We start from the raw sequence: 27,322 nt of genomic DNA on the forward strand, positions 1-27,322 counted from the left end.
TGTCATGACACAAACTAACAATTCAAACTTTGGAAGTAATATAACTCGGCCTCCGATAAGTAACCATTATTTCTTTCAATGTACGAGATGAACTGTTTAATTTGGTTTCTTGAGCACCACTTTAACGCTGGTTAGCAATTGTTTACACTTGTGTGTGTTCTCATGAATCAAATGCAATCAGTGTCGGGTTCTGACTGAGGCTGTACAGTAGCCAACTGCTGGTCATATGACTCATGTGTCTCACACACACACACACACACACACTCACAAAGAGAGCCCTTACAGTTAAAGTGGTTTAGTGCCAGTAGCTTCCGGGGAGTGGGTAAGATGTGAACACACTGACCCACAAACACATACACACACCAAGGAGAGTGCCATACCCATATGACACAAAGCTATGGCTGTTTGTTCTCTCTCTCTCTCTCTCTCACACACACATACACACAGAGAGAGGGTGAGAGAGTGTGAGGGCGTGTTTGTGTGTGTGGCAGAGAGACACAAACGAGGGAGTTGTCAAAAGACAGAGAGAGCGACAGGGAGAGTGAGAGAGGGAGACAGACGAGGAAGAGGTCGACATGCCAAAGTGGATGAGCTTTAAACTGTTCAAAGGGAGCAGCAGAGTGAGTACGATCTGCTGGAATACACACTGCACACTCACCACACACTCACTCTACTAGCAGCTACAATTATTATAACACTGTTTTCATTCAGCATTAACTGTGATCACAGATCTGCTGCTCTACTATGAGACTGTGTGCGTGAAAGAAGCTCTGTTATGTCCAACCCTAAGTGCAGACACTGGTGAATTTTACTTTGTAGAATTCAAATTACTGCAGTAAAAACGCAGTGAAGTCAGTGAAGGGTAATGACCCAGAATATGTCCTTTAACCTGAAAGTTACCGGGGAGAGAAACCAAACATATCTGTCTGTAGATTTCATTATTAACAAAGTAAGGGTTTACTTTTCCATTCAACTGTGACGTCTGATATTGCTGTTTTGAGGTTCAGTCACTGGTTCTAATCCAGATCATACGTGCTGTTGAGTTTCACTTAGCATGTTGTGAAGCTGGACTGAAGTGTCTGTGTGTGTAATAGGGGAGATTAATGGTTAAACTGGGTGTGTGTGTGTTTGTGAGAGGGACAGACAGGCCGAGTGGACAGGAAACTGGTCATTAGTTTCCACAGAGACTGGATAAATGAAATGCTAGCATCCAGACGACTGAATTGAAGTCAGTTTGATTCTGATTATAACTCAGATGCTCTGGAAAATTACATAACCACGCTCATGGACTCCCTGTGTTATTTAACGTTTTGACTGCATTAAACTCCTATGAGAATTATTTATAATTTAAAGTCTTCTCTCAGACTAAAAGTTAAATTGAAACTTTGATGTAGACTGTGGAAATCTGTTATGGAGCTAAGGATGCAATGTGTTTTTTAAATCCCTGTCTCATGTGAATGTGGTGTCTCAGGAATCCCCTTAGGGAACTTCTTTTGACTTCCCCTCACTTGGCCTAACCTGACTAGACTTTGTTAGTTACAGATCAAAGGTCAAGCTCACCGTGAGTGCACTAAACATGTTTAAACAAGAATTCATACGCTAATTATGACAAATGCTTTTAACACAAATGGGTCAACAGATGAAATGTGGAAGTGGTGACATCTATGTTCTGTGGAAACACATTTCAGGTCAGGATTTGACACCATAACTGAGGGACAGAAGTGGAGACTGTGACCATATTTTAAGCCTTTTGATTGGCCAGCAACAACGTACAACTATGAGGGGGGATTCTCGTTGTTTACTTGCTAGTTTTGTTTTTGGGAATTCATCATATGTAAGTTAACTGTCATTTGCACAATAAAGTTGTTGTTTGTTGTTACGTGTGCTGGCTGTGGTTCTCCTGCTAAAGTGCATGGATCTCAGTGGAGTCCTTGCAACAAAAGAGAGCTTGATCGAACATTTCTGAGAAAAGCTGAGTTTTTGTCTTCGTTCTTGCCCATAACATCAGTTATTTTTAAATGAAACATCTCATTAGTACTCCCGTGGTATCGTGATGTCACATGATATCAACGCGGCATATATAAATCAAAAACGCCTAGAAGCAGTCTGACCCACCGCCTAACAAATCCAGGACTTTCTACAGTCTGGACAAAACATAGCAAAACATTGAAAAGCACGGCAGCTGAAAAGCCCTTTCCTAAAAAACATGATTCTCTGACTGGCGTCTGGATTACCTGCTTCTGACATCTTCAACTGACGCAAACAACGAGCAGCAGGGTCCACATTTGTAGAAACTTTCCATACTACCTTTTGATAAACGTTCCTTGAGGCCCGCTGCACACAGTTTCACACTCAGCTAAACCTTCCAAGTAATAACCCTAACTCATCCAGTGTCCACTTCCAGCAGAAACTGGATGAGTATAAAGTAGTATTTGCTGCAGGAGTTGTTTTAAGTGTTTGTGTTTCCCTGCCTCATGGTTACTAATGGAGTTCACTGTGCGAGCAGTGCAGTGCACTTCATGTTTCAACACCTACACATCGTGTCTGCGATGGAGTCGTTAGCTCTCTTTACAGGCGTCTGTGCTGCTGCTTTTGAATTAAATGTTGGTCTGAGTGGTTTTTAAACTGTGTCTGCAGACTATTTGCTTTTTCAGCCGGGTTTCTTTTTCGTCTGTGGAGAAGGGAAAACATTGTAATTGGTCACACTGCACAGTTTGACTGGCTGAGACATAGCAGCTCACACATATTTAATTTTTCTACTCTTGCTGCCGTATTTTCAGACACTGTGATGTTGGATCATACTTCTGTAATAAAATTCATTTTAACGCACAACATATTATCTTAATATAAAACTGTTTTGTGTTTATGCACCCTAGTGTAACAACACACCACATTCACCATAGATGTATGTTGATTCCATATGTTGTAATATAACACTCTAACTGAACTACCCTGCTGGTTTGTTGATGGTGTAGACAACATTGAGCAATAGGTCCTGTTCCTAAATACTGGAAATTATCTTAGCGTCCACGTTGTTTTTTCTAACTTCACTCTGTTGACACAAGGAGGAGTTTCCAAAATAGAGGTGTATTTGCAGTTCACAATTTAATCTTGGGACATGAGGGAGTTTTTCACTCAGGAAAGATGCAGCATCCACTGTGTGCCTGTTGTTGTGATTAAATTACTTTTTATGCTGGCTACAGAACTATTATGTCTTTGGGTTGTCCAGCCGCCCGTCTGCCTGATCGTCTGATCGTCCCATTCTCATACCCACTGATCTTTCTCAGTGGTTTTTTACTGCTTTTGCCCCTGGAAAAAAATACCTGATGAATGTTTTTTGTTTTTGAATTTGATCAGCTCAAAAGCGCCTGGTTGCGTTCAGGGCAGATTTTTGTTCTTTGATGAATATTGAAAAAGTCAAATTTGACGAGAAGCAATAGACAGAACATGAAGCTCGACTCTTCAGTGTTGCAGTCAGGCGCTGCGGTATGAGAATATGGCACGCAGTTCATGCACTGGAACAAAACGCTGCCAGTGAATGCAAGTCCTGAAAATTAGTATCATATGAGTGTGATTCCTTGGAGACGGGGTTGGTGGTCCTTTTCCATCGAATATTTCCACATAAGCAAGCCCTGTCACTTTGCTTGGTTTACGTGTAAAGTGTTCAACCCCTATTAACAAGTAGAGCCCAGAAAGATTTTCAATTATATTTTAAATGTTAATACCTTGTGAATGTTTACCCTGTGCTGCACTTAAGAGTGATACTGACTGGCTGAAGCCGCCACACATTATAAACACTAATGCCTTTATTCTGTCGGATCTCATTTGTTTTGATTTTGAGATTTAATCTCATTGAAAGTTTATTGTTTTAAATAATAAAGTACAACACTCTAAACTCGTAATAGTAAAACAATTTGGAAACTTAATTTCTAAATATATCCCATTGAACTGAGCCCTGGTTAAAGTCTGCATTTGCCATAAAGGTGTTTTATTTTAATCCATTAATGACCCATAAGTAAAAGTGTTATAACCAAACGTGCTTAAAATATCTAAACTTAAATAACTTAGCTTGATTATGACATCATAATTATTATATTATTAGATGTTTGTAATAATGATAACTATTTTTGAACAAGGTTACATGAATGCATAATTGTGTAAATAGAATTTAAATGCCATAGCTGCTCCAGGAGCAAATACTCAATATACAGTCAGTTAAATCTGGGGACGCCTTGTCATGGCATTTGAAGAAAGTACTGTACAAATAACCTTTTTTTAAACTTTAGACATTGCTGAATGATTATATCTCTTTGGACCTCAAATACTTTTTAATGAAACCACACCACATCTACACTATTACGTTTTCATTTAATTTAAAAGAGCATCACAGCTGCTATAATTGGACCTGCTGTTAACACTATTATGTTTTTTCCAGCGCCTACTTCTAAGTAATTAGTTTTAAAAATGGGGAGAGCGTGGCCTATGGGATAGAGCGGGGGTTCTGCAACAAGAAGGTTGCCGGTTCGAATCCCACTCTTTCCCATCTGCATGCCTAAGTGTCCTTGGCAAGATACTGAACCCCTAAAATGGCCCCTCATAAATGTTGAGTGTTCTAAAAATGTAAGTCGCTTTGGACAAAAGCGTCAGCTAAATGACGTGTAATGTAATGTAATGTAATGTAATGTAATGTAAAAAAATAAGTTTTGGTTTCAAAACTCAGTTTTTCTTTTAACAGTTCCATTTCGTCATTAGTCCAATACAAGAAATCACTGCTCTTTTCACCATCACCGTTCCTCATTCTTAGTATTTGAGCAACCATCTCTAGAGTAAGCAATGTACTTCCTGTTATGAGTTTTCAGGCGTCTTTTAATTTACAGCTGTAATATACAAGGCTACTTATAAGACTGATTTTCAAATCATGGTAAATGTTGTTAATGTGCACCACTCACATCAAGCCATATAAGTGAATAAGCAGCAGTAATTTTGACTTGTGGGTTTGTCATTAGTTCAAACCATCTACAGGGTATTTTACTGTGTTCGTTGCTCATGGAGGGAGTAGAACTCTGATAATTCATGCAACGTGGACTGCAGCGTGTTGAGTAAGTGCTGTACGTCTGTGGTGTTATGGAGCAGATCAATATTAAAGGGAACAGATCTGCCACCTATTATATGCTCCTACCGTCCTGTAAAGTCGATGATTTTTTTGTTTTAAAGACCAAATTAGTTTCTGCAGTTATCATATTTATCCATGCTAAGCTTCAGTGAGCATATGTGCAGACTTTATTAAATATACATTGTCAAACTCAATCCTGCTAATTCGTCTAAGGTTACAAAGAGAATCATTGTAAAGCACTCACATGGATCCTTTGTGTTTAAGGAAACCATAGCTCTGTATTTTTCAACTTATCACTGAGGCACACAGGGCTAATGATAAATGAAGCCTGCCATGCACACAGAGAACATTGAGGCACATCTACCACATTTCTAGAAAAATAAAATCTTCAGCGTCCTCATCCAATGAATGACATGCAAGTTTTCCCGAACTCAACCGGTTCCGTTTGTTCTGCTGTTGGAGGAGGTGAAGCACGTTTGTTCTGCTTAACTCAGTCTCTCTCTTCTCTAACATATGACCATCACAAGCTGGTGTGTGTTGTTGGTGCACAAAAGAATGTGTCATATGACAGCAGCAGAGCACAAGAGACGCCCTGCAACACACAAACAAACACGACCATCAGATTAAAAAGGAGAGCGCAAGCCGACCTGGCATAATCTGTCACACTCAAAGTTTGTATCTTGACAGTAATGTGTTCATTCTGGGACCAAGCAGATGAGCAGATGAAGTTTACTATCCTTTTGCTGTGGGGTGGTGTTTTATCATTGCAGGATTTCTCAAAATCTACTCATCCAATTTCAAATTGATTTGTTTTGAAGGGGTGGGCCATGACCCGAGCAAGAAATCATTAATCATTTTGAAGCACATCTGGATAAACATGCAGATCCAGGATGTTTTGTTGCTTTCTTTGTCTGATGAAGCCTTGAATATTTACTCTCCAAACACCCTTTTATACAAACAAATGTAAATTTCCATCTACTGAACCTGGATATCAAAAAACATTTTCATTTTGTATTGAGCGACATATTTACAACATTAAAAGACTGGTTGATTACACTCTATAAATATGTTTCCTTATTGAGTGATACCGAATAGAGGAGGTAAAAAATCAGATACCTACTTCATGTGAGGACAACGTTCTTGTGTTTGTAGATATGAGCTGATTGTCCTGGAGTTGAACTGTTACCGATGTTATGTCCTAAACCTCAAACCTCCAATTTTAGCAACTTGTATGTCTGATTCAGTTGATTTGAAAGTCATGTGGTGTTGTTGATGCTTGTTTGTGGCTCCAAACAAGAGACTGTACATAGAGATGGACGACATGACAGTGGCCTTCTGGTGGTTGGCTGCAGGGCCGGTGGGTAAGAGGGGGGCGGTGCACTCAAAACAGGTAAATCTGAGGAGGGCTGTTTTAGAAAAAGGTGCTGTTTTAAATTATCCTTGTGGTATTTTGACCAGAATACGTTACAGACATTTCATTAAGACCCCAAGGAACCATATCAACTGTGGTAAAATGGGCATACGATGGGTCCTTTAAAGTGCGTATATCGATTCCTGGTTTTAAAACACTTCAAATTCAGATGTATGAACTCAGGTTCATCAGACTCCAGCAGGTTAGAATCTGCGATGAAGAGAAATAAGGTTTACACCAAAATGATGTTCAATGGCCACAAATTTTTACTTTATACATGTGCTGGTTGGAAAGTGGGTTTTTATCTGCCATTGGATTTACTTGATGTCAAATTCGGATTTAAATCTCAGCAGAAATGTTACTAATTAAGAAACCGTGTAGGTATCGGTGCCATCGGGTTTGCTGGCTCCTACCCCACACACAGGCGTCTCAGGCCGATACTCTCAGGCCAACACGTAAACGCTGTGGAAAGATTAAAGATTACCAAAGCATCTTCACTACCTACTGCCCTTTGACTTCAGCCGCAAGGTTCAGCTTCGTCATGTTTCCATGGCTCCATATAAGCCGATAGGAAGATTTTGCTGTGCATGATGCAATATAGCAAGCAGGAAATGGAGCACATAGAGTTTTTCTTTGTATGCAGACATCAGGGTGTTTCCAGGATAGTTCCACTTTCAACCCGAGCAGGAGACTAATCAGCCAGAATAAGTGAAAACACCTGCACTGACCCTTTCTGTATGTGTGTGTGTGTGTGTACGCACGGCCATCTGTCAGGTATAACATCACCTGTACTTTTTATAGAAACGGGGGCTCTTGTTGCTAGGTAACATTTAGCCTGGCAAAGAGGGCTTGAAGCACACACACACACGCACACACACACTCGCTGACATTTTCCAAGACAAGGAGAAAAGAGCAGATGAGGCAGAAAGGCAAAGATAAGGAAGTTAAGGTATAAGTAAATGGCCTGATTTAAAATGATCACACCGTTCAATAATTACTTTAAACTATTGCGACATGAAGTTTATCATTGACTCACTCAATGTATTTGGTATTATTAACTCTGCTATGGAGGTCGTTTTTACCCGTTTGTGTGTTTGTTGGTTTGTTTGGTTACTTGTATACAATTTGGTGCAGATCAAATTCAATATCTGGATCTAGTGATTTTAAATGTGAATTTATTAGAGGAATGCTGGACCTTGGCTTCTATTCACTCTATCAGTTAAAGTTTTATATATATATTTCTATATTGTTGAGTTCTGACATCTACATTCATATTAACATCTGCTAATGGTTGCTGTGACTTAGAAACAAAAAACAGTTCCTGCTCTTTAATATCAGCAGTTATAAAACAACTCAAGACAGATCCAGGGTCCAGGTGATTTACTTTGGTAAAAACCACAGTGAAGGATAAACAGCCCATCAGCTGACGTTGTGTTTATACAGTACACAGATTAACATATCTCCCAATAACAGCACAGTCTTTTCAATGTTTTTTTTCAAAGACACATTTCAGCTGCATTTGTTCTGTTACCTTCTATTTTCCACTCTTTGTGCCTTATTTGTACTTGGTTTTGATTTTGTTTTGTTTATTGTCTTTAGCTGTTTCAGTTTAATGAGTAAAGGCAAACACTGCAGCAGAATGACGTCAGATGCATTACTATCAAGTGTCTGTGAATTTCTATTAGCTCCACCTTTACAGCAGGGACTGTAGACTGTACCTTATCACTTCAACTGCAGCTTCAAGTTTACAATGATTAACTCTCTGAGATCCACATTTAAGTCTTGTATGAAACTAATGCTAAATATATATATTCATAAATACTGTATACATCCTCGAGCCATTGCTCTTTGCTCAAGTACTTTAACAATTATGCTATTTCTGTCGTGAAAGCTGTTAATGACTTTTTTTTTTAACTGACCATTTTTATTCTATTTATTCATTCACTATTCACATGCTTTATATTTAAGAAGTTAAGCAGCTTTTTGGAACCTTCCTATTTTCTATCTGTCCTTCAGTTAATTCATGTTATTGCTGAAAGTTTTCAAGCAACCGAAAAGGAGGTGTGTAAACACTGCTGGCCCCATTTCAGTTTGGGAACTCCTGGCCTGTGTTTTAGTCTGGAAGCACAAAAATGTAGATGTTTTGAAACAATGGCGCGGTCCCTCACATTTGCCTCCTTATTGGTTCTTATCAGTCATGACTCGACTAATGCAGTGGTCCCTAAAACAAATCCCTGTTCTTACTTTTCTCCATTATCTTTCCTCGTTTGTTAGTATTTGCTGTAAGTAGGCAACCAAAGGCAGAGTGCGCTACTTCCTGTTCACATGCCCAGTATATGTGGATTGTCATGTGATCTACGTTTTCTGGTTTTAGTGTAGATGGAGGTGAAAAAGCTTTCATTAACTTAAAAAAACTAAAACATATTTGTTCGTAAACACAGTTTCAAAACACACCAGCTAATGGTCCTTGTTCACTCTCTCACAGCTTTTATTCATTTTAAGTCCTGTTTTTTTCTGTAGATAACGTATATTATTGGTTACAGATGAAAGGAAAGTCAGGGATATGTGCCCTCATGCTGAACTGCTCGTCCGGTTCCTTCAGCCTGGAGCAGATTTAACTCTGCAAACATTCAACATGCAAACATTGTAAAATCTGAAGTGTGAATTTTTTTAAGCTAATACTTTTGGCTCTACAAACCTGTTCAGCACTCACTGTTAACTTCACAGGTACATGCATATTTATGCACTTATCATTCATTTTTCAGTGTAGAAATATTCAATATTTAATGTGTGAACAAAGATGTCAATCCTAACTCAGGGCATCATCAATTGAAATGTTGTCAAGGTTCTTCATTTGACATAATTTGCCACGCAAGGTGCAGCTTGAAAGCACTGTTCAAAAAACGCACTGATGTTTTGAGATTTTCAAAGTCCTCTCTGTCTCGTTGCAGCTCTCTGGTGGTTGTGAGTTGACGGTCGTCCTTCATGACTTCACAGCAGGATGCAGCACGGAGATGTCTGTCAGCACAGGTGAGACAAACTTTACACAGTCCTCTATACAAAGTTTAGGCTGGATCCGTCTGTTCAGTTTGTTTTCTACAGTAGACAAATAATTCCAAAGACTGTAGTTAAAGTTATACCTGCTAGAATCAAGTATAAAAATCGACATAAACTCTGTGTCCAGAAAATTAAGCCAATGCAGAAGTGCCAGTAACCTGGGTTCTCTAAATCACCAGCAGAGGTAGTGTTAGGAATTTAAACCATTATTCCCTTACACTCATTCAATTATAAAATTCACTATTAACAATAAGCAGCAAGGGTTATTATTTTAATCATTTGTATAAAGGCCTTATATCTGATTCAAACTGATCATGCCCCCCCCCCCCCTTTAGTTGCAAATAGTTTCAGTCAGACCCAAATACCAGCCAGAATTTAAATTCCTAACAGTAGACTTTTTAAGTCTATAAGAAAGTGACTCTACTTCTCACTTGATAACATCAGTAAACATCATTTACCCTAAAGACTTTATGAATCATTCTCTAGTTTCAAGTCTTCTTCAATATTGCATGATAATTTTTTTAAATTTTGGTCCAATTAAGATTAAAATAGACCATAAAGTTGATACAGTGTGATTGACAGCTAGTAGTGTCCAATGGGCCAATGCAGCTGGCCTCTACTGTCAGAAACAATGTTGAACTTGCGATGTAAGCCTACAAACCAATGCCTGATGTCACGGTATGTTGCCGCTTGTGTTTTCTGTGTCTGGACTACATGATATTTACCAAGATAACATTCTAAATTGCTTCAAATTAGACTTTTTGAATCTAACTCGCTGTAAAACACCTGTCTGCTCTTCCCACCAGGTCAAACGGTCGAGTTGTTGGAGCGGCCGAGTGAGCGGCCCGGCTGGAATCTGGTCAGAACCACCGACCGCAGCCCTCCTCAGGAGGGACTGGTTCCCAGCTCTGCGCTCTGCGTGTCCCACTCACGCTCCAGCGTGGAGATGGACTGTTTCTTCAATTCGGGAAAAGGTAGGAACAACAAACGTGATATCCAAATCAACCTTCCACAGTGGACTGCTGCTATTTAGATACCTAATATGATAATACATATTACCCTCCTACTGTGGTTCAGGGTTTATGGCGTGAAGTGACCACAGAGGTCCAATCCAAACAGAATAAATTAAGATGCTGTGAATAAAGTGCACACATGCTGTCTCATATCAAACTTCAAATCAACATAGTTTCACACACAGTGCAGAGTTATGAATGAATTTAAAGCACAGGATTGTGTGAATTGCAGTCCCAATGTGAGTCAGAAAACACACAAACACACACGCACACAAACACACACACACACAGCAGCTCTTAAAAGAGTGTTGCTTTCCAGTTCAAAGTGCTACAAAGAGGCCTGATTGTATGTAGCGAAGGAAGCTAAACCTCCAGCTGTGATGAATTATGCTGACGTTCAGGAGCGAAGAAGAGGGAACTGTAGAGAATGTGCAAAGTTAAAATTGACCCTCTCAAATGTAATAACTCCTTCAGGTTCATTATGTTCGTTGTGCCTTCATGAATAATAAGCCAGTCAGATGCAGAGAACGTTTATTTTTCTTGAGTCAAGTTATTTCATGGAAACAGATCTGCACTGACCACTACTGGTGAGATTTAGACACTACAATATTAATGAAACCCGCCCTGCTTTATCGATCAAGTTCCCCCAAGACAGACCGAGCTTCTAAAAATAAATGTTAAATGGTCATCATGTATACCTGCATTATTTATTGATCGAGGATATTAAGTGATTATTAAGAACACCAAATGGACAGATTTAATGTCTGTAGAGAAAATCTTGCCCCTGTCATCCTGAAAATCTGGCTCAAGTTAAAAAAAAAGGACACAAAATGTATTATTATTACGACTTTTATAAGGACTTCAATGATATGCTACTTTGTTGAATATATAGATCTGTTTTTAATAGTGGATCATGGAACATGTTGGCATAAAGTACCAAATTAGAACCTGGCAATGAAGTCCAATAAGACATTCTCTACTCAGCAGATAAGATGAGCTAATCCTTTTCTGTGCTGTGAACTTTGCTGCTTCATATTGATTAACCTTTTGAGCGTGAACAAAGGGGTCTTTGGCAACACAGAATTCTTGATGGTTACCCTGGTTACCGCTGTACACAGAAGTATTAGAGACAGAGAAGAAATTAAATGGCATGCACAGTTGCTGTGGTTACCTCCTCACAGTTTCTGAGCACGTGCACTCTCGCACACAAGTTTGCATTTTTATCAGAATGAAGTGTTCCTGTTCGGTCCTCTAGAGGGCGCTCTGCAGCTCATCCCTGCACTTGTTTTATTTAACCTTTGAACTCCAGCTGTCCTTTCAAAGTCTTGACACGTAACAGATTGTGCTGATGATGTTGAGATCATAAACTCAGATGGAAACAGGAAATGCTCCTCGGCAGCTTCTCAATATGAGGTGTCATAAGGATGAGCTGATGTCATCTCATCCCACTGGAGTCATTTTGCATTGACAAGGAAGTGAATGCTGAGAATTAATATTAGTCATTTAGTTAACATCGGTTTTATGTTACAGATGGAATCAACATTTATGGACACTCGCTGAGGCTGGATTTCAGCAATGAGCTCAGAATTAGTCTAGATTCACATAGTCAAGAATCAATTTCATCTTGATCTGAGACTTGATGATTCCATTCACATTTTACAAAGCATCTCTCAGAGTTGTTGTAAAACGGGAGGATGTAGAGAGGTGTTGTACATCTCTCTGCAGGGGTTCTAGAATGAATATACAGTAACCACTGCAAAAACATAACATTAAGCACAGACATACATACACAGTATATGTTCTCTTCACTGTAGTTTCTGATTCAGACTCACTCAGCATGAGATCACCTGATTTGCCTGACAAGGTCATAGTGTGTTTCCTGCTCTTGCTGATGAGAGGAATGTTTTGTGTTGCTGTTGAGACATGCAAATCAAACCTCTGTGACCGGTACACATGGAAATAAACACCTAAACACACATGTTTGATACATTTAGGGAATACTGAGACCTGACAAGCTTCTGGTCAGACAAACTATTCCGGCCTGTTTTAGTTGCAGTAGTTTTACACAGATGCCTGTCAATGGTCCACAGCAGTCTTCCAAATTAGATTTTCTGCACTGAAAATATTTTTCGTTATTGCATCACCAGAGTTTTTCATCAATTTTGTATTTTATTGTAGACCGTACATTTTCTGCTGTAGCAAGACATGTTCACACACTGAGAAAACTTGTCACATGAAACATCTGTACTTTCACATCAAGGATCGGTTTCTATGAGTGCTTTATGTACCTTGAAACCATGATTTTTGAGGGCATAAATACAGAAATGGGAAGAAACAGCCTCTGTTTCCTCAGAAGTGAAATGACTGGAGGCTGCTGGGGACTTAATCAACTGTTCTCAATTTGTTAATGATTAAGTCAAACTGTTAATTAATCCATGAGAGTCACTATTAATTAAGTAATGTGAATAATAAACCTCTGCCTCATTCAACTTCAGCCTCCTCCCTCCCTCCCTCCCTCCCTCCCTTCCCTCCATCTGCGTGTGGCTGGAGTCTTGTGACTGCCTTGTAAAGTAGGTCTCCTTGTCCTCACTTCACTGACTGTGAAGACACAGAGGGAAACTTTTCCTTTCAGGGGCTGTTGTTTTTATAACATCCTACCAGGGTCATACTAAATTATTGAACTTATATCACATGAACATATCTGTTGGTTGGTGGTTCTTGTCTCTGACGAGGCATCAGATTTCAGTTGGTAGTAATGACGATGATGCTACTATTAGTTGATTTTACAAGTTTGAGTCTTTTAGTCTTGACTGACTGGAGATATTCCAGTAGCATCAGAAATGTCTCAGACAATGCAGAAAATTACAAGTCTGTCACTGGCTAGTATGCACATCTATGTGTACCAATGCGATACCACGTCTTTAAAGCAAATTTGTTTTAACAAAGTAAAATTGCAATATTCTTTTCCTCGAAATAGTTATTATATATTTTTAAATGCACTGATGTCGGATTGGTCCAAATACTCTCAGGGTCTTTGCAAGAGTCACTTTTGAAAAGTAACCACTCACAGCAGCAGGTTGTTCCAAATAAAGATGAAAACCTAAATTCATGAATCCTTAGAAAGGAATAGATGTTCAGTTTATAGAAGTCGAGCAGAAGGATGTTGTTGCGCAGAGCTCTGAATTCATTGTTGCTTTGCTCCTCGATGGTTTTGTGCCATAGATTGTCATCGTAATCTATGGCACAATTGTATGGCACAATGTGGGTCCACATTCAAAAGCAAATATAGGCTTTTCCTTTAGTCTATTTTTCATGTCGTGAAATGTGTCCAGAAAGTAATGACTTTAGCTGATGTGGATGTGTGAAGACATAGCTGCAGAAGTTAAGTATTATTTTAGCTGTAGAACGTCATCAGAGGTGCTCTGTGTGTAAAATGGGACACTGCAGGGGAACAGAGCTGCTGGGCAAACTTTATCTGGGTTATGTGCATGTGTGTTGTCTTACCTGCTGCTGCAGTGCTCATCAAGGTGCACACACATACAACGGGGCCAACATTTTCACTCAATCATGGCCTGGATTGAATAATGTCCTTTGTTTTAGTGTAGGTACACCACTCTGGTCCAACCCTAACATAAATATTGGATTAATAAATAAAGATTGTGCTTGAAAAGGAATGGCATCTTGTAGCATGTCCATTTGAAGACATTATTCAAACTGAATTGCGCTTTGTTTCTAATTAGTTTTCAGGAAGTGCTCAGAAATTGGTAATACTAGATGCTTATTAAGCGTCTTGTGATTTTAATCTGATCCAAATCTCAACCAAAGTTGAATGTGCTCTTCCCTGATACATACCTTTCCCTAAGTTTTATGGTTAACTTTCAGTAGTCTTTTCATAGTTTTACTTTTGCAAACCAACTAAACAATAAACATAGGCTGCTGAGGGACAGTGGCCAGCAGAATAGGCTGCAGGATTCTCGATAATAATAGGCTTTTAAGTCTGATGAAAGCTACATTTGCACTTGCCAGTAATAAGGCAGCAGATCAGACTGTGGTTGTCCTGGTTAGATTCTAGGGGTAAATATGTATAACTGACTGTGAGTGCATGGTTGCATGTGGTACTCCATTGACAGCATGGTTGATGCAGTGATCTTTGTTCTTCTGGCCCTCTTACTGAATTGTTTTTGTGCAAGACACTGGAAAATACATTTAATGAGGAAAGAAAAGAATGAGGAGGAGGGATTCCTTTAACGAACAGACATGCATTAAATGTTAAAATGGAAAAAATTATCAAATGTAATCAAATGTAGGAAAGGATGGAGAAAGAGCCGTCATGAGATAAGGACCTGAGCCTCTTCTCTAACATTAAGACCTGAAAAGACACTGAGTGTAGCTCATCATCCTGCTCATTCATCATTCCTGAGAAGTCACACTTGGGGGCAGTGGAAACAAGCTGTGAACACAATGCTGACAGAGTCTCATCTTCTCAGTTGATAAGGTGATCTTGTCAGCAAACAGCTGCCAGTTTAAACATCCAGGAGGCTTAGAGCAACATTATCATTCATTTGGAATCGTGCTTCTGTCCACAGTTTTATTCTCTGTAATCAACTCCTGCGGGAAAAGTCTGTCTCTTCAGTGGATAGATTCTCTTTTAATTTACTCTCGAACTTCCTGCTGTTCAGGGCTGAAAACAGTTGCGTTATGGATCAGAATAAGGAGTCAGGAGTTAATGTAATATTATTGTCCAACCTGCCACAGTTCACCTGCAGTGTCATGGCTTGCGGCAACAAATGCTGTGCAGCTTTATCAGATATGGTCCTGCCATATTTGAATAGACATTACAGGGCATTTATGTAACAGACACCAGTGTTTGTATGTCAGAAAGCCTTTACTTCAAAAGATACATGAAGTCTGCAGTGTGACAAAGACACACACACACACATAACCTGAGTCCCTACTCGCTAGCCCTCCACAATAAACTAACCTCTGTTCTAGAGAAGTGAGGTGTATACGTATGTGAAGGAGGAAAACCCAATGTCTGAGAAAGATGTGGGAGTGTGTGCGTGTGTGCAGACTCCTCCTACCTCTCTCTCTCTCTCTCTCTCTCTCTCTGGTGATTCTCAGCAGTGTGGACTTGAAGCTTTGAGTGTAGGATGTGTGTGTGATCGAGGATGAAGCGAGCCTGCCGTTGCTGTGAATGGATCCTCTCTCGCTGCTGCTGCTGCTGCTACAATGGTACAGGTGGGGCGAGATGTAGACACATGGACAGAATGTGTGTGAGTGAGGCTCAGGGTTAAGGCATTAGGTGTGTTTGATGTGTGTTCGGGGGGGGGGGGGTCATGCAGTTTTCCATGTACACCTGAAGGAAGGAGGCATAGACGAACAAGAGAGAAATTCTTGTAATTGTTCTCTTTTTGAAATCCTGATATGTGTTGTTGCCAGTGGAAACAGATTTGAAATTTAAAGTGACTCGTCAAACAGGAAACCATATGTCACACGGTCAGACTGACAGAGGGAGAGAGAGAAGTAGACGGAAAGTGAGAGAGACACTTTCTTTGTCGCTGTTCGATTGAGCAATGTCCTGCCACTGCAAAGGGAAAGTGTATACTTCTAGATATGTGTGTGTGTACTGGAGCAGGTTATTACAGAGCCTTTTACCAACTGTTTGTCTGGACTTCACTGGTGTCATTATAGTAATCTTTGTTTACAGCCGATTACTGTCCATACAATCATGTTGTGGTTTTTAGGGTGTTTCATTCAAAGTAGTGCTTTTGCTTTTTTTACTTAATTAAGTTCTAATGCATTTTGACATGACACATCATTTCTTTGAATGTGGTTGTACCCGTGCATGCAGTCAGGCAAGGTTGAACACTACCTCCTCCACTGCCACACTTGTCTAGAAAGCTTATATGGGAACCTGCAGATTTGTTGTGAGGCAGTTCAATGGTACAAAGACGAGATTCTCGAATGCTTTCGTTTAATGATTGTTCCTTGCCAGCGTCTTCCACTTTCATAGCAAAACAGAAAAACAAAGTATTACTGGCTTACTATGATGAAGGTCAAGAGGGCATGCTACAGGCCAAGCTGACAGTGTTCACCCTCTGACGGATCAAAAATGTCTGATTAGCTAGACATGAACAGGTCATTACAGTTTGAATATGAAGTTTTCCCCTATTGTTCAAATAATAAGTACAGCCTAGAAAGATTCAAATTTGGGGATGTACAAAACCTTAATGAACATATTCGGACTCCGACTATAAGATTATTCTGTGTTCAGTTGTAGGGTTTGTTTTTGAATGAAATACTAGCAGTTTAAGGAAAATAAGTTATTTCCAAGGAGATTGTTCTTCCCAGAAAATCTGAAGCTGTTTTAGTGAGCGGTAGTTCATTTTGATCCTTACATCAACCAGCACCTGATCAATTATGCTGGCTTTGCATTTGGCATATTGCTCAAGCTGTGCTTCTGCCTTTGTTTTCTTTGCTCTGCTTAGTTTTGGTTTCACATTTTAATTTAGGTGAGCATTCTAAAGAGTTTTCTACAACAAACATACGTCCTGTCATCATCAATTAAGTCTTGACATTGATTTGTTTGTAGACAGGCTTTGTCTGATGTCAGGATGTTGTTCATTTGGCAGGTAGTAGCCTTCTGTTTAAATGGAGAAATAAATGAAAGGATCATATAAAATGCATCTTGTACTTGATGTATTTGTACTTTTCTCCATCAGCCAGATACATATGTCTCCATCATCGAAGAACAGTGGGAATGGTTAGTGAGGTAATCTATAAAGTTTTCCAGATGTGCATTGGATTTTGATGCCCCACCTACCCCGACAACCCTAATCATGTGGTTTTTAGTGTCTGGAGAAGAGTCAACTTACAATGCATATTTTGGGAGAGATCATTGTGCTTTCACAAGGATCACTTCCTATAAGTTGACCTGACAGCTCTGTTTATTGCTTTTTGTCTGGATATTTAGGGGAAAATGGCCAAAATGTCGTGATGAGTTTTTAAGCAGCTCTGAAGTCATGAAGTTTTTGAAGTAGTCTCATGTAAGTGGTTTTATTCAGTGAAGAGAGCTCACATTACTCCTCACTCAGTTCAGGCAGCCCGATCCACTGTGCGTAGTTCCAGACTGACCTTTTGTAAGGGTTTGATAAGAGCAAGAGTTGACACAATGCAAAGAGCCAGGATATTTTAGTGTAGGTGAAAACAACTCGCCGGTTCTCCATGAACTGCAGCTTTAGGAGCACATGCATCGTGTTTTAATTCAGGTTAGCATCAGGCTTTCATGAGCTAAACGTTAACTCAGCTCTGTGTGTGGACAGACGCTGGACTTTGGCCTCTGAGTCTCTGAACTTAGCACAGACTGGCATATATGTAGCAGAACTGGTTACTCTGGTTTCACTGCACAGTTTTCACTGGTTTCAATTGACGTGTTTGAACCTGTGACAAAAAAAGTATCTAGCTAGGCGGCCAAACCTATGTGAGCACACCCAAAGTTCACACTGAGATGAGTTCACTTTCATTAGTCATGAAACTGCTTCTGCAGCGCTGATGTTTTATATCCTGTGAAGCTGCACAAGTAATATTTCCCCTGAACTTCAGTGGGAGACGTCCCTTATTCCACTTCTGTATTTCCCAAAATAACTGAGCATTCCCTCCATTGCCCATCCTATTTTAAAAGTATGTAAATCACATATTATAATCGTGACATCATTGTTTAGCATCGGAGCTCGGCTGGTTAGACTGGTTCCGGTGATGTGTCTCTTACAGCGAACATCCTTGTTTAGTCCTGCTGTAAAACATGTTGTACAGTTTGTATAAAGTCCTGCATTTATTCTCTCTGATATTAGGAAAGGGTCAGCCATTTGTTGTTGCTGTTTTTGATATTGCATGTTTTTCAGTCACATTTGTACACAGAGGCACTTCCTCACTCACACTGATGGAGTAAGTGACTGTTGGGGGTGTGAAGAGATCCTGCATCCCATCCAGCAGCCATTAAACCTGATGATGGGCAGCAAACTACACTGACCATGAGGCAAACACACTCACACAAACACACACACACACACACACACACACTGGCAGAAGAGATAATGGACAGAAACTGCATTAGCTTCGTCTTCCCTCTACATTGCTTCATCAGCTGTGCTTCAGTTCATTCAGTCTCATCTCAAGCCCTGTTTTAAATTAGGTCCAGTTCTTTAATAGTTTTCGTTTATCAGTGACGCGGGGGTTTTCAGCAGCAGCAGAGTGACACAACTGTTCAGTTTCTAAAATTGTTGGATTTGATTTCATAAAGATCTTTGAGTTATTTCCTGGGAAATTGGTGAACATGGTGCAAATCAAAACTAAGCAGATCAAATGGAACAAAGACACGAAGTTATGTTCAGACTTTCAGCTGTGAAAACAAAATGTTGCCTCCGACTAAACACTTAAGCTAAAAGCGACTCATGTAGCCTGAAGTTATATGGGACCAAGATCCTTAGTTCGTCAGCAACAAGCATGTTGTTTTTATTTCACACCGAGCCCTTTAAGACAGGATGGACCTCCACTAGTATAACTCATTATTCTACTTCTATTGATTGTGTTGTTATGTTACTCATATGCTTGTATTATTGTAAAGTCTTAAGTGAATCTGTTACTTCCTTTGACGAGGCCCAAAGGGTCATTATCAGATGTTTGTGCACATACTGCAACATTTCTCCAATTTACATTTTAATGTTTCTTAAAGTCTAAACCTGTATCACAGAGTCAATAAATCGTTAATATGACAAAAGTATAAAATTAAGAAAAAAAGACAAAGACTAAAGAAGAAACATTACTTTTTATCTTTACTTGAAATAAATAAATATGCTTCCAAAACAATTATGGTACAACCCTAACCCTATATAGTGTTTCATACTGAATAAAACTGAACCATCTTAGCGTTAGATTAGTAACACATAGTACCAGAGTCATAATTATAAGTCATTAGGTTTGTGTAGCTGAGCATTTTGTAAGATATGGATGGCACAGGAGAGAGGGAAGGTGAGAGAGAGAGAGAAAGAGGTATGAGAGGAATGTCATCTTCCCAGATTACTGTCTCTTCCTGTCATTGACAAAAAGCAAGATGGGAGGAGAGAAGGCAGTTTAAAGACAGCTACAGTGAACAATACTTTTCACTTCTACAAATATGACATTGCTTCTTTCATTATCTTGAAAACAATATTTTTGGGGAAAGGTTATTTTAACATAACATTTTGTTGACATTTTCACAAGTTTCTCAGAATAATTAATGGATCTTGATAATAAAATCAGACAAATTTGGGAAACTTGAGTATATGGAGCTGAGGTCTACTGAGTGAATTCTAGTTTCAAATGATCACAAGACAAATATTTAAAGAGTAGAGATGTTGCGAGTGGATGCGTGTGTGTCTCTAGTGAAATTGCAGAATGAGAGAATGAAACTGTGTGAGTGGTAGGGTTTTTGCTCCGTCTCTGTCTTACTCTGTCGCATTTCATACTGCTGGTTTAGTATCCACACACTGGACATCAGATCTGTGTGTGTATGTGTGTGTGTGTGTGTGTGTGTGTGTGTGTGTGTGTGTGTGTGATTAAAGATAGTGAGTGATGTGGATTTTAACAGTAGACTGTCTGTTATTACCATCGGCTGCAGAACAAGAGCTTCCTTGTTTGGTCTCACCTGACTTTTGCCATCACTGTGACACTGCAGTCTTCTGTTGCACACACACAATTCACTGTTACCCAAAGCACTAACACTGCAACATTCCCTCCAAAACTGTTACTGTCTATGTGGACATATCATTTATATTAAGTCAGACCGACCGATTACGTCACTTAATGACGACTGATGATGATCGTTGTCAGAGCTTATCACATTTTCTGTCCAGCCTTGTGAACTAAGGGACAGTTTTAAAAGTTGTGTATCAACACCGTCAGAATGACTGTCGCATCAAAAAGTTGTTGTGTTGGAGTTTGCATGTCGCTGTCGGGAACAGATACAAAACACCTTTTACTTTAATTTACACCAAAATTAGCAGGGTTATTAAACACAGGTAAACGCACAAAAAAAGGTAATTGCCTCCTTTCCTATCGCAGCTAGAGGATTTATAGCCATGTTCGATGTCACGAACGCGCCAGAAAACGTATTGTCTGTTAAGAGTTTTGAACAACAAGAAACTGTTGTTGCACCTTATTCTTACCTACTCAATACTTACACAAACATTCATGGTTATTTCCACGCTAATGCCCCAAAAGCGATATGGTTGTCATTACTTTGTGCTGGAAAAGGTGGAGTGTCAGTGTCTAGACTGCAAAAATATAGAAGAAGAAAATGGGCACGTTAACGCGAGTGCAATGTTTCCGTCACTGCCGATCGGAACCAATAGTCATTAAACCCGGGAGTGAATGCAGATTGTATTCTTTCCCACAGCAGACAAAAGCCAGATGTTGAAAAGGGGCTTTAAACTATACAATATCAGGCCAACACCAACATAAACTGTTAGACTTTATAGAAGACAGAGACATGAGCTGATGTGGTTTCTGCAACAACTCAAGATGTCCAATCAGAGGGATGTGTCAGGTTTTGTCACGTTAGTTCATCTCTACCTTCCTGGCACTCTTCATTCCTTCTCCTTATCTTGGCTGAAACTGTGGAATGTGAAACAAAGACACATCGTGGGCTGATTGTCTGGTTCTTCTACAAATGACACACTGTTTATAGTTTTTACTTCTTCATTTGTTCCCACCCATCTCAAAATCACTTTGCACAGACTTTTAAGTTTGCTATAGCTACTGTTGTTTGATGAACATGAATGCCTTTCCATGAAAAATAAGAATTCCTTTCTTTCTAGTTTCATGATTCTGCCCCCTGTCTTTTACTGTTCAGAGCCAATACCTTCTTACATTTAGTCTGGACTTTTTGGGGGATTTATCTTTGTCTGCTGCAGAGCATAGGGGCACTTGATGTCTTTACAACTTTCCTTGTGTGGCATCTGCACCTTGGTCCTCCCCTGCTCCGAGATGGGACACTTGCACACCAGGATATTAGCCTTGAAAGTATTGATTCAATAAACATTTTACAAAAGAACAAAAGCAGCGATTAACTTGGTGTTTCGAAAATTGCTTCTTCGGATTCGCTCCGGTGAAGAGGTGTGCTGAAAACTTAATCCTGGCCTCCTGGTTTGCACTGGATATTTCAAATTATTTTATATTCTTAATGTTTTTTGGAGCTTTTTGATCCACTATAGTCCCTTTTTATGTTATGCTGAAATTCCACACTTCAGTCACTTAGTGTCGTACTGTTGTCTCCGAGGGCAAGAATCCAACCTTGAGGCCCAATGACTGGTGTCGTGCTTTAACAGGTGTTAGTGGTGATCAGCTGACTGCAGCACACTATGGCTCGGCCTCATTGCGGAGGAGGAGAGGTTGAAGCAGTGACGTCACAGCACTCAGCTGTGTGTGAATGTGTGTGTTAGAGTTTCTCTCTGCTCTTGACTCCTTAATGAGTTTCATTGGACAGCCAGCTGTCAAGGCCACTCACTGAATCTTCTGAAAGTACACACACACACTAGAAGAAATGACCTATGACATGTTTCCCTCACATGGCTGAATTTGCTCAATAGCACTTAAGTGAGTAACCATTGGGACTGAGTGACAACACATGTACGTGAATGGGAGAGAATGAGAGGGAGACAATCTGTGGTGAAGTGGTGGGAGGATTCAGGAGGATTCCAGGTGCTTGATTAACTTCACTATTCGGCCTGACCTGATCGTGCTGCCTGCTTGACGTCTCTGTCACATAAAAACACAACAAACACAATGCTTGCATTAAGGAGGGAAGAGGAAAGCAAAGAGCATCAGTGCACCATGTTTATTTACTCCTGAGCAGAACAAATTAAATGTACTTCAATTAAGAGCAACAATGACCCAAGTTCCAAATTACAATCTATACAAGAATTCAAAAAGAAGTAATAAATACAGATCTAGAAATACAAAAAGAAATATTATTTTACATGTTGCAACTGTAGCCGTTGCTGTGTGCATGTGCTCTGTCACGTTTCACCTTCAGATACATTGCAGGGATTCGTTCAAACTACAGTATTTGCATGTTCACAGCAGGTAATTCTATGTACAGCAGTACTCCACATGGGAGAAAGAGCGGCGCCTCAGTAACAGTGCATGACCTTGGCTGCTGTTTTGATCAGTTTTATCTTGACCACACTGCTGACACAGTCTGATAACAACTAAAACTGCCACTAGTACTGACTCATTAACCCACAGCACTGCACAATATGAATGTAGATGTCAGGAAAAGTCACAGTCAGAGATAAAGATGTGAGATATTAGAAAAACAATCATATACATTCTCTACCATAAAGGCTATATTCAATTTAAGTTAAGATAGATATACTGTATATAGATTGAAAAATAAATCTAAGAGCTAAATTTCCAATGAAATTAAAGAATTGCTACAAGCTAGTATTACCACAGGGGGTTCATATTAAATAACACAATCACATCTTGATCTTTCTGATCGCTGTTGGCACCACTGACCTTTGACATGCTCGTCCTTGTAATACCAGATCAGGGAAGTGAAAGTGATGTTACTGTTGGTTGTGCAGTAAATGCTATCAACATAATATCAGTTATTTTTCTTTTGGTTTCTAAAGCTCAGCAGATTAGTACATAAGTAGTAGTAGACAAAAGTCAAATAAAAAGCAGATCCAAGATGAATAGGAGGAGAATTGAATGTAAATAAAAGTAATAAGAGAGACACCCATTGTAAATATATCCTGTTGACTCTTAACCTTTCATTTCCTGACACACACTCCCACACACACACATTTATACACCCCAACCCCACAGCATCCGCAGCCAATAGCTCCCAGCTGTGTGTGAGTGCAGCTGATACACCACTCTCTTGACACATGACTACTGACTTGTTAACACACACACACATACAAACACACTCACACACACACTGCTTTCTTTCTCTCTAGAATCTGTAGAATGAAAACAGGGCAAACTGGTTCAAACCATTGAGATTTTTAACTGATAAAAGTCTGTGATTCTAAATTTGATTTTAATGTCGGTGAAAGAAACAACATTTCAAGATGTGTGCGATAAGATTGATTTTCTGCTTCCTGTTTAAGTTTTAACATCATCAAACGATGCCTCTTTGCTGAAAATGGTGGAATTAAAAGTATTTTTGTATTCATTTTATGTACATTTAAGTGTTCAAAGATGAACAGGACTGCTAACAATCATATTACAGCAGCAGGGAAAGAGGGAATTTATCTTCAATCTCGGAAACATGTGTCAGATTTGACAGTGTTATCAGATAAGGCTTGTGTGTGACATATGAGCAGCTGTTGACCAGATTTTATAATAAATAAACACATGGATCTCACAGTTCTATTGGAGAGTATCGAGAATCGAAACGTGATGCTGTTAAGCTGAAACATCTATGCACCTGGTTAGATCCGTTTTGAAATGTAATATTTTTCTTTCAGAAAACTATCCAGTCAGCAGCTCTGATGGGAAGACTGAGTCAGTGGCGAACCTCCAGCCGCAGCCGTCCCTCAGCTCCCTGCAGCCCAGCTCCCCAGGTCCCAAACGCTCCGGAAACACTCTAAGAAAATGGCTGACCAGTCCAGTCCGCCGCCTCAGCCATGGCAGCTCCGTCAAGAAGCTCCCTAATAACAAACAGAAGAAGACGGGTAAGAAACAAAGACACGTACACAATCCCGGTGATGACATGTTGGTGATACCATGGAATGTGTGTGTCTCTCTGCTCAGCAGCATTGCATTCATGTTTGCACACATATTTTCAAAGTGTCATTAGATCCGGCATGCGGACTTTACAGACACCACGGTCAGGATGATGTCAGTTGGTTTTTCTTGCACAAGTTCCTAAACGCTTTGAAATCTAAATTCCTGCTCACACACTTGTAAATAACACTTATGTAACACACATTTCCAATTCAAGTCCCTGTAGGACTTTTAAAACCATCCGAAGATGTGGATTTATTCAGTTTGTGGTTCATGAGTTTCATCTGTCATTTTTAGCCCCTTAAGGAAAAATGGCAGGAAATCTAGCCTGAAGATGTTCAGTTTTAATTAGTTCTCTATCGGCTGCTCAACACCTTGAATCCATTAATTCAACTGTGTTTTTACGTCTGTGTGATCGATTGACAAATTAAGTGTTGGACTGATTGACAGGACCAGGATCTGGAAGAGAGGAAAACAGGAAGAGTATCGACCTTGGACAGCCTGACCTCGCTCTGCAGGATGACAACATTGATGAGGTAAACAGCGGGATTCCAGAAAGCAAGTTTCAGCCGCTTATTACGCTATAAAAGGTGCAGTGGTTTTTGATGACCACTGATATTTAAGCAACACTTTTACTTCAACTGAGCAACAGTGCCCTCTGCAGCCAAAATTGGTGATTATTTATTTTAGGCTCTCTGTCCGAGCGATGCATTGGTTTGGCATTAGAGAAAAATATATGAATGTATTGAGTGGAGCTCCGACTATGTCATCGCACTCACTGAAACGCAACTGAATGCTGAATATTACCCATAATACCCAGCTTCCTGAACCAATAGAGCTGCGGCTATAACAAATCCACCAAACTCTGTTTAGAATTCTTCATATTTAAAACTGAGAGTGCAGGGGAATAAAAGAGGAAACATTCTCCATATTCACACTCACTGAACCATTTGAAGCTGCTATGTTGAGATAAAAAAAAATGTTGCATAATGTTTCTTTGATTATTTTTAAAATAATTGTATCTGTATTAATTTATTTTTTGATTTGATCATTTGGTCAAAATGTTTAGTAAAATGCATTTTTTACCAGGTTTAGTCTGACTGAAAATGTTCACCTTAACAGAAAACGTGTGGAGTCCCTCCAACTCTAAAGCCTAATGACTTCCTCTGATAAGAAGTTGTAGATTTTCAGAAATGCTCATAAAATATTTGTAGTTTAACATTAACATTTATTTGCTTTATGTTTAAATACAAAATTAACACAGTATTTACGAACAGTATTTACGAACAGTATTTACGAACAGTATTTACGAACAGTATTTACGAACAGGATTTACTGGCGGGTTTTTCAATTAAATTACACACAAGAAACTGAAAAACAAAAGTTTGTTCTTGGATATGAAACACCTCCTTAACATTGTTAATTTCCCCATCCTCTTTAATGCCTCTGTTGTGCTTTAAACTTGTTTTTAATTCAACAAATATGGTTTGAACAGTTCAAAGCCTAAAGTCAGCTTTTTATTGGAATGCGTTTTTCAGTGTTAAATCACAAATTCAGAGAATCTTCTTTCTTCTCTCTAGACCCAATGACCTAACTCATTAAATCGGACTATAACCCTGAGGAGTTATTTATCAGTGATTCGTCACAAGTTTACCAAGTAGTTACAGAGGAAACATGACTCATCCTCTCACACTGTTCGTGTTGATTTAGAAATTCCAAATTTAGGGGAGAGGAAATTTGAATTTACTAAGATCCATTTGAATAGAAACAATACTGATGAGTGAGTGTGGCATTCATCACAATCAAGATCAATGATGTTATTCTTTGTCTCTACTCCACAGAGGGTCCTCAGTAAGGATGGTAACCTCCTTTCTAAGACCTCCTGCGGGATTCAGAGCGGTGGCGAGGAAGAGCAGGACGAGGAGGCCCACACTCCTCTGCCTCCCCCCATGGAGATCATCAAGGACTCAGCTCAGGATGATAAGGTGAGAGGGGGCCAGAGGGGAGGGGATCTCAAGACACCTTATTATTTTTATTTTTTATTTAATCTGACTGGTTTAACTGAGTTTGTGCCTGTTTTCCTAGATTTGTCTTTACCAAAACTAAATGTCTTGTTATTTCGTATTGTTATTTGATAAGGTTTTGCTTAGCAGTAGTTTCCTGTGTCAGAGCTTTACAGCAGACTATAGAATTACTATTTCAATTTAAAAAAAATCTATGTAATGTGAAGCTCCGCTCTGATTTACTGCTTTTCACTGCTAACTAACGTCTTCTCTTTCACTGCTGTTTATCCCTTTTCTTTTCCTGCCATGACTTGCCTTGCTTTGTTTACAACTCCCTGCCTTCTCTCCTTTACTTCCAATCCCTCTAACGTCGCTCTCTGCCCTCCTCCTCTCAGTCTTCATCCTTGCTAACATCTATGCAGTCGTCCTCTGAGGTGCCCAGCGCCGCAGAGCTGGTTAGCGCCATAGAAAAACTGGTTAAAACCAACATGGTGAGTGTGTGTGTACGATTGTGTGCATGTTTGGGACACTCGCTGGTGACAGATGTGTGAACAGATGTACTCTAAAGGGTAAAAACCAAAACATTTAGACGCCTGCAGAATTGGGGAGAGGAGGATCGAACCCTCTTGTTAGTAGATGACCCGTTCTACATCCTGAGCCACAGCCGCCCCCATACCTGCTTTTCAAAATGTGCTTTTAACTTGAATATTTAGACGTGCCCCTTTCATTTGCCATACTATTTTTGCTATATTTTTGCTATATTACTGTAGTAACTTCAGTTTTATTTTGTATTTGAGTAGAACTTTGGAATCGACTGTATGAGACGAGGAGATTTAGCCTGCATTTACTACTATTATTATTTTCTATCCTTTTTAGTTTTTTTCCAACTCTGTAAAGCACCATGACAGACAGGCCCTGTCTAATTATTATTATATCTTTATTTTTTATGATA

The 27,322-nt window shown here is 39.5% G+C and overlaps 1 protein-coding gene across 2 annotated transcripts in view; it reads left to right on the top strand.

Moving 5' to 3' along the window:
• kalrna (kalirin RhoGEF kinase a) overlaps window positions 1-27,322 on the top strand; it is a 123,386-nt gene that overhangs the window by 77,350 nt on the left and 18,714 nt on the right. Inside the window, exons 39-44 of one of the 2 annotated variants that reach the window (XM_062402400.1) lie at window positions 9,476-9,554; window positions 10,388-10,555; window positions 24,109-24,315; window positions 24,818-24,903; window positions 26,209-26,352; window positions 26,766-26,861. In XM_062402400.1, the coding sequence (XP_062258384.1) occupies window positions 9,476-9,554; window positions 10,388-10,555; window positions 24,109-24,315; window positions 24,818-24,903; window positions 26,209-26,352; window positions 26,766-26,861 (780 nt within the window). The remainder of the gene's footprint in view (window positions 1-9,475; window positions 9,555-10,387; window positions 10,556-24,108; window positions 24,316-24,817; window positions 24,904-26,208; window positions 26,353-26,765; window positions 26,862-27,322) is intronic. The other variant, XM_062402399.1, reaches the window with a different exon arrangement.

Source organism: Platichthys flesus, chromosome 13, assembly GCF_949316205.1.
Source record: "Platichthys flesus chromosome 13, fPlaFle2.1, whole genome shotgun sequence".
Classification (NCBI taxonomy): Eukaryota; Metazoa; Chordata; class Actinopteri; order Pleuronectiformes; family Pleuronectidae; genus Platichthys; species Platichthys flesus.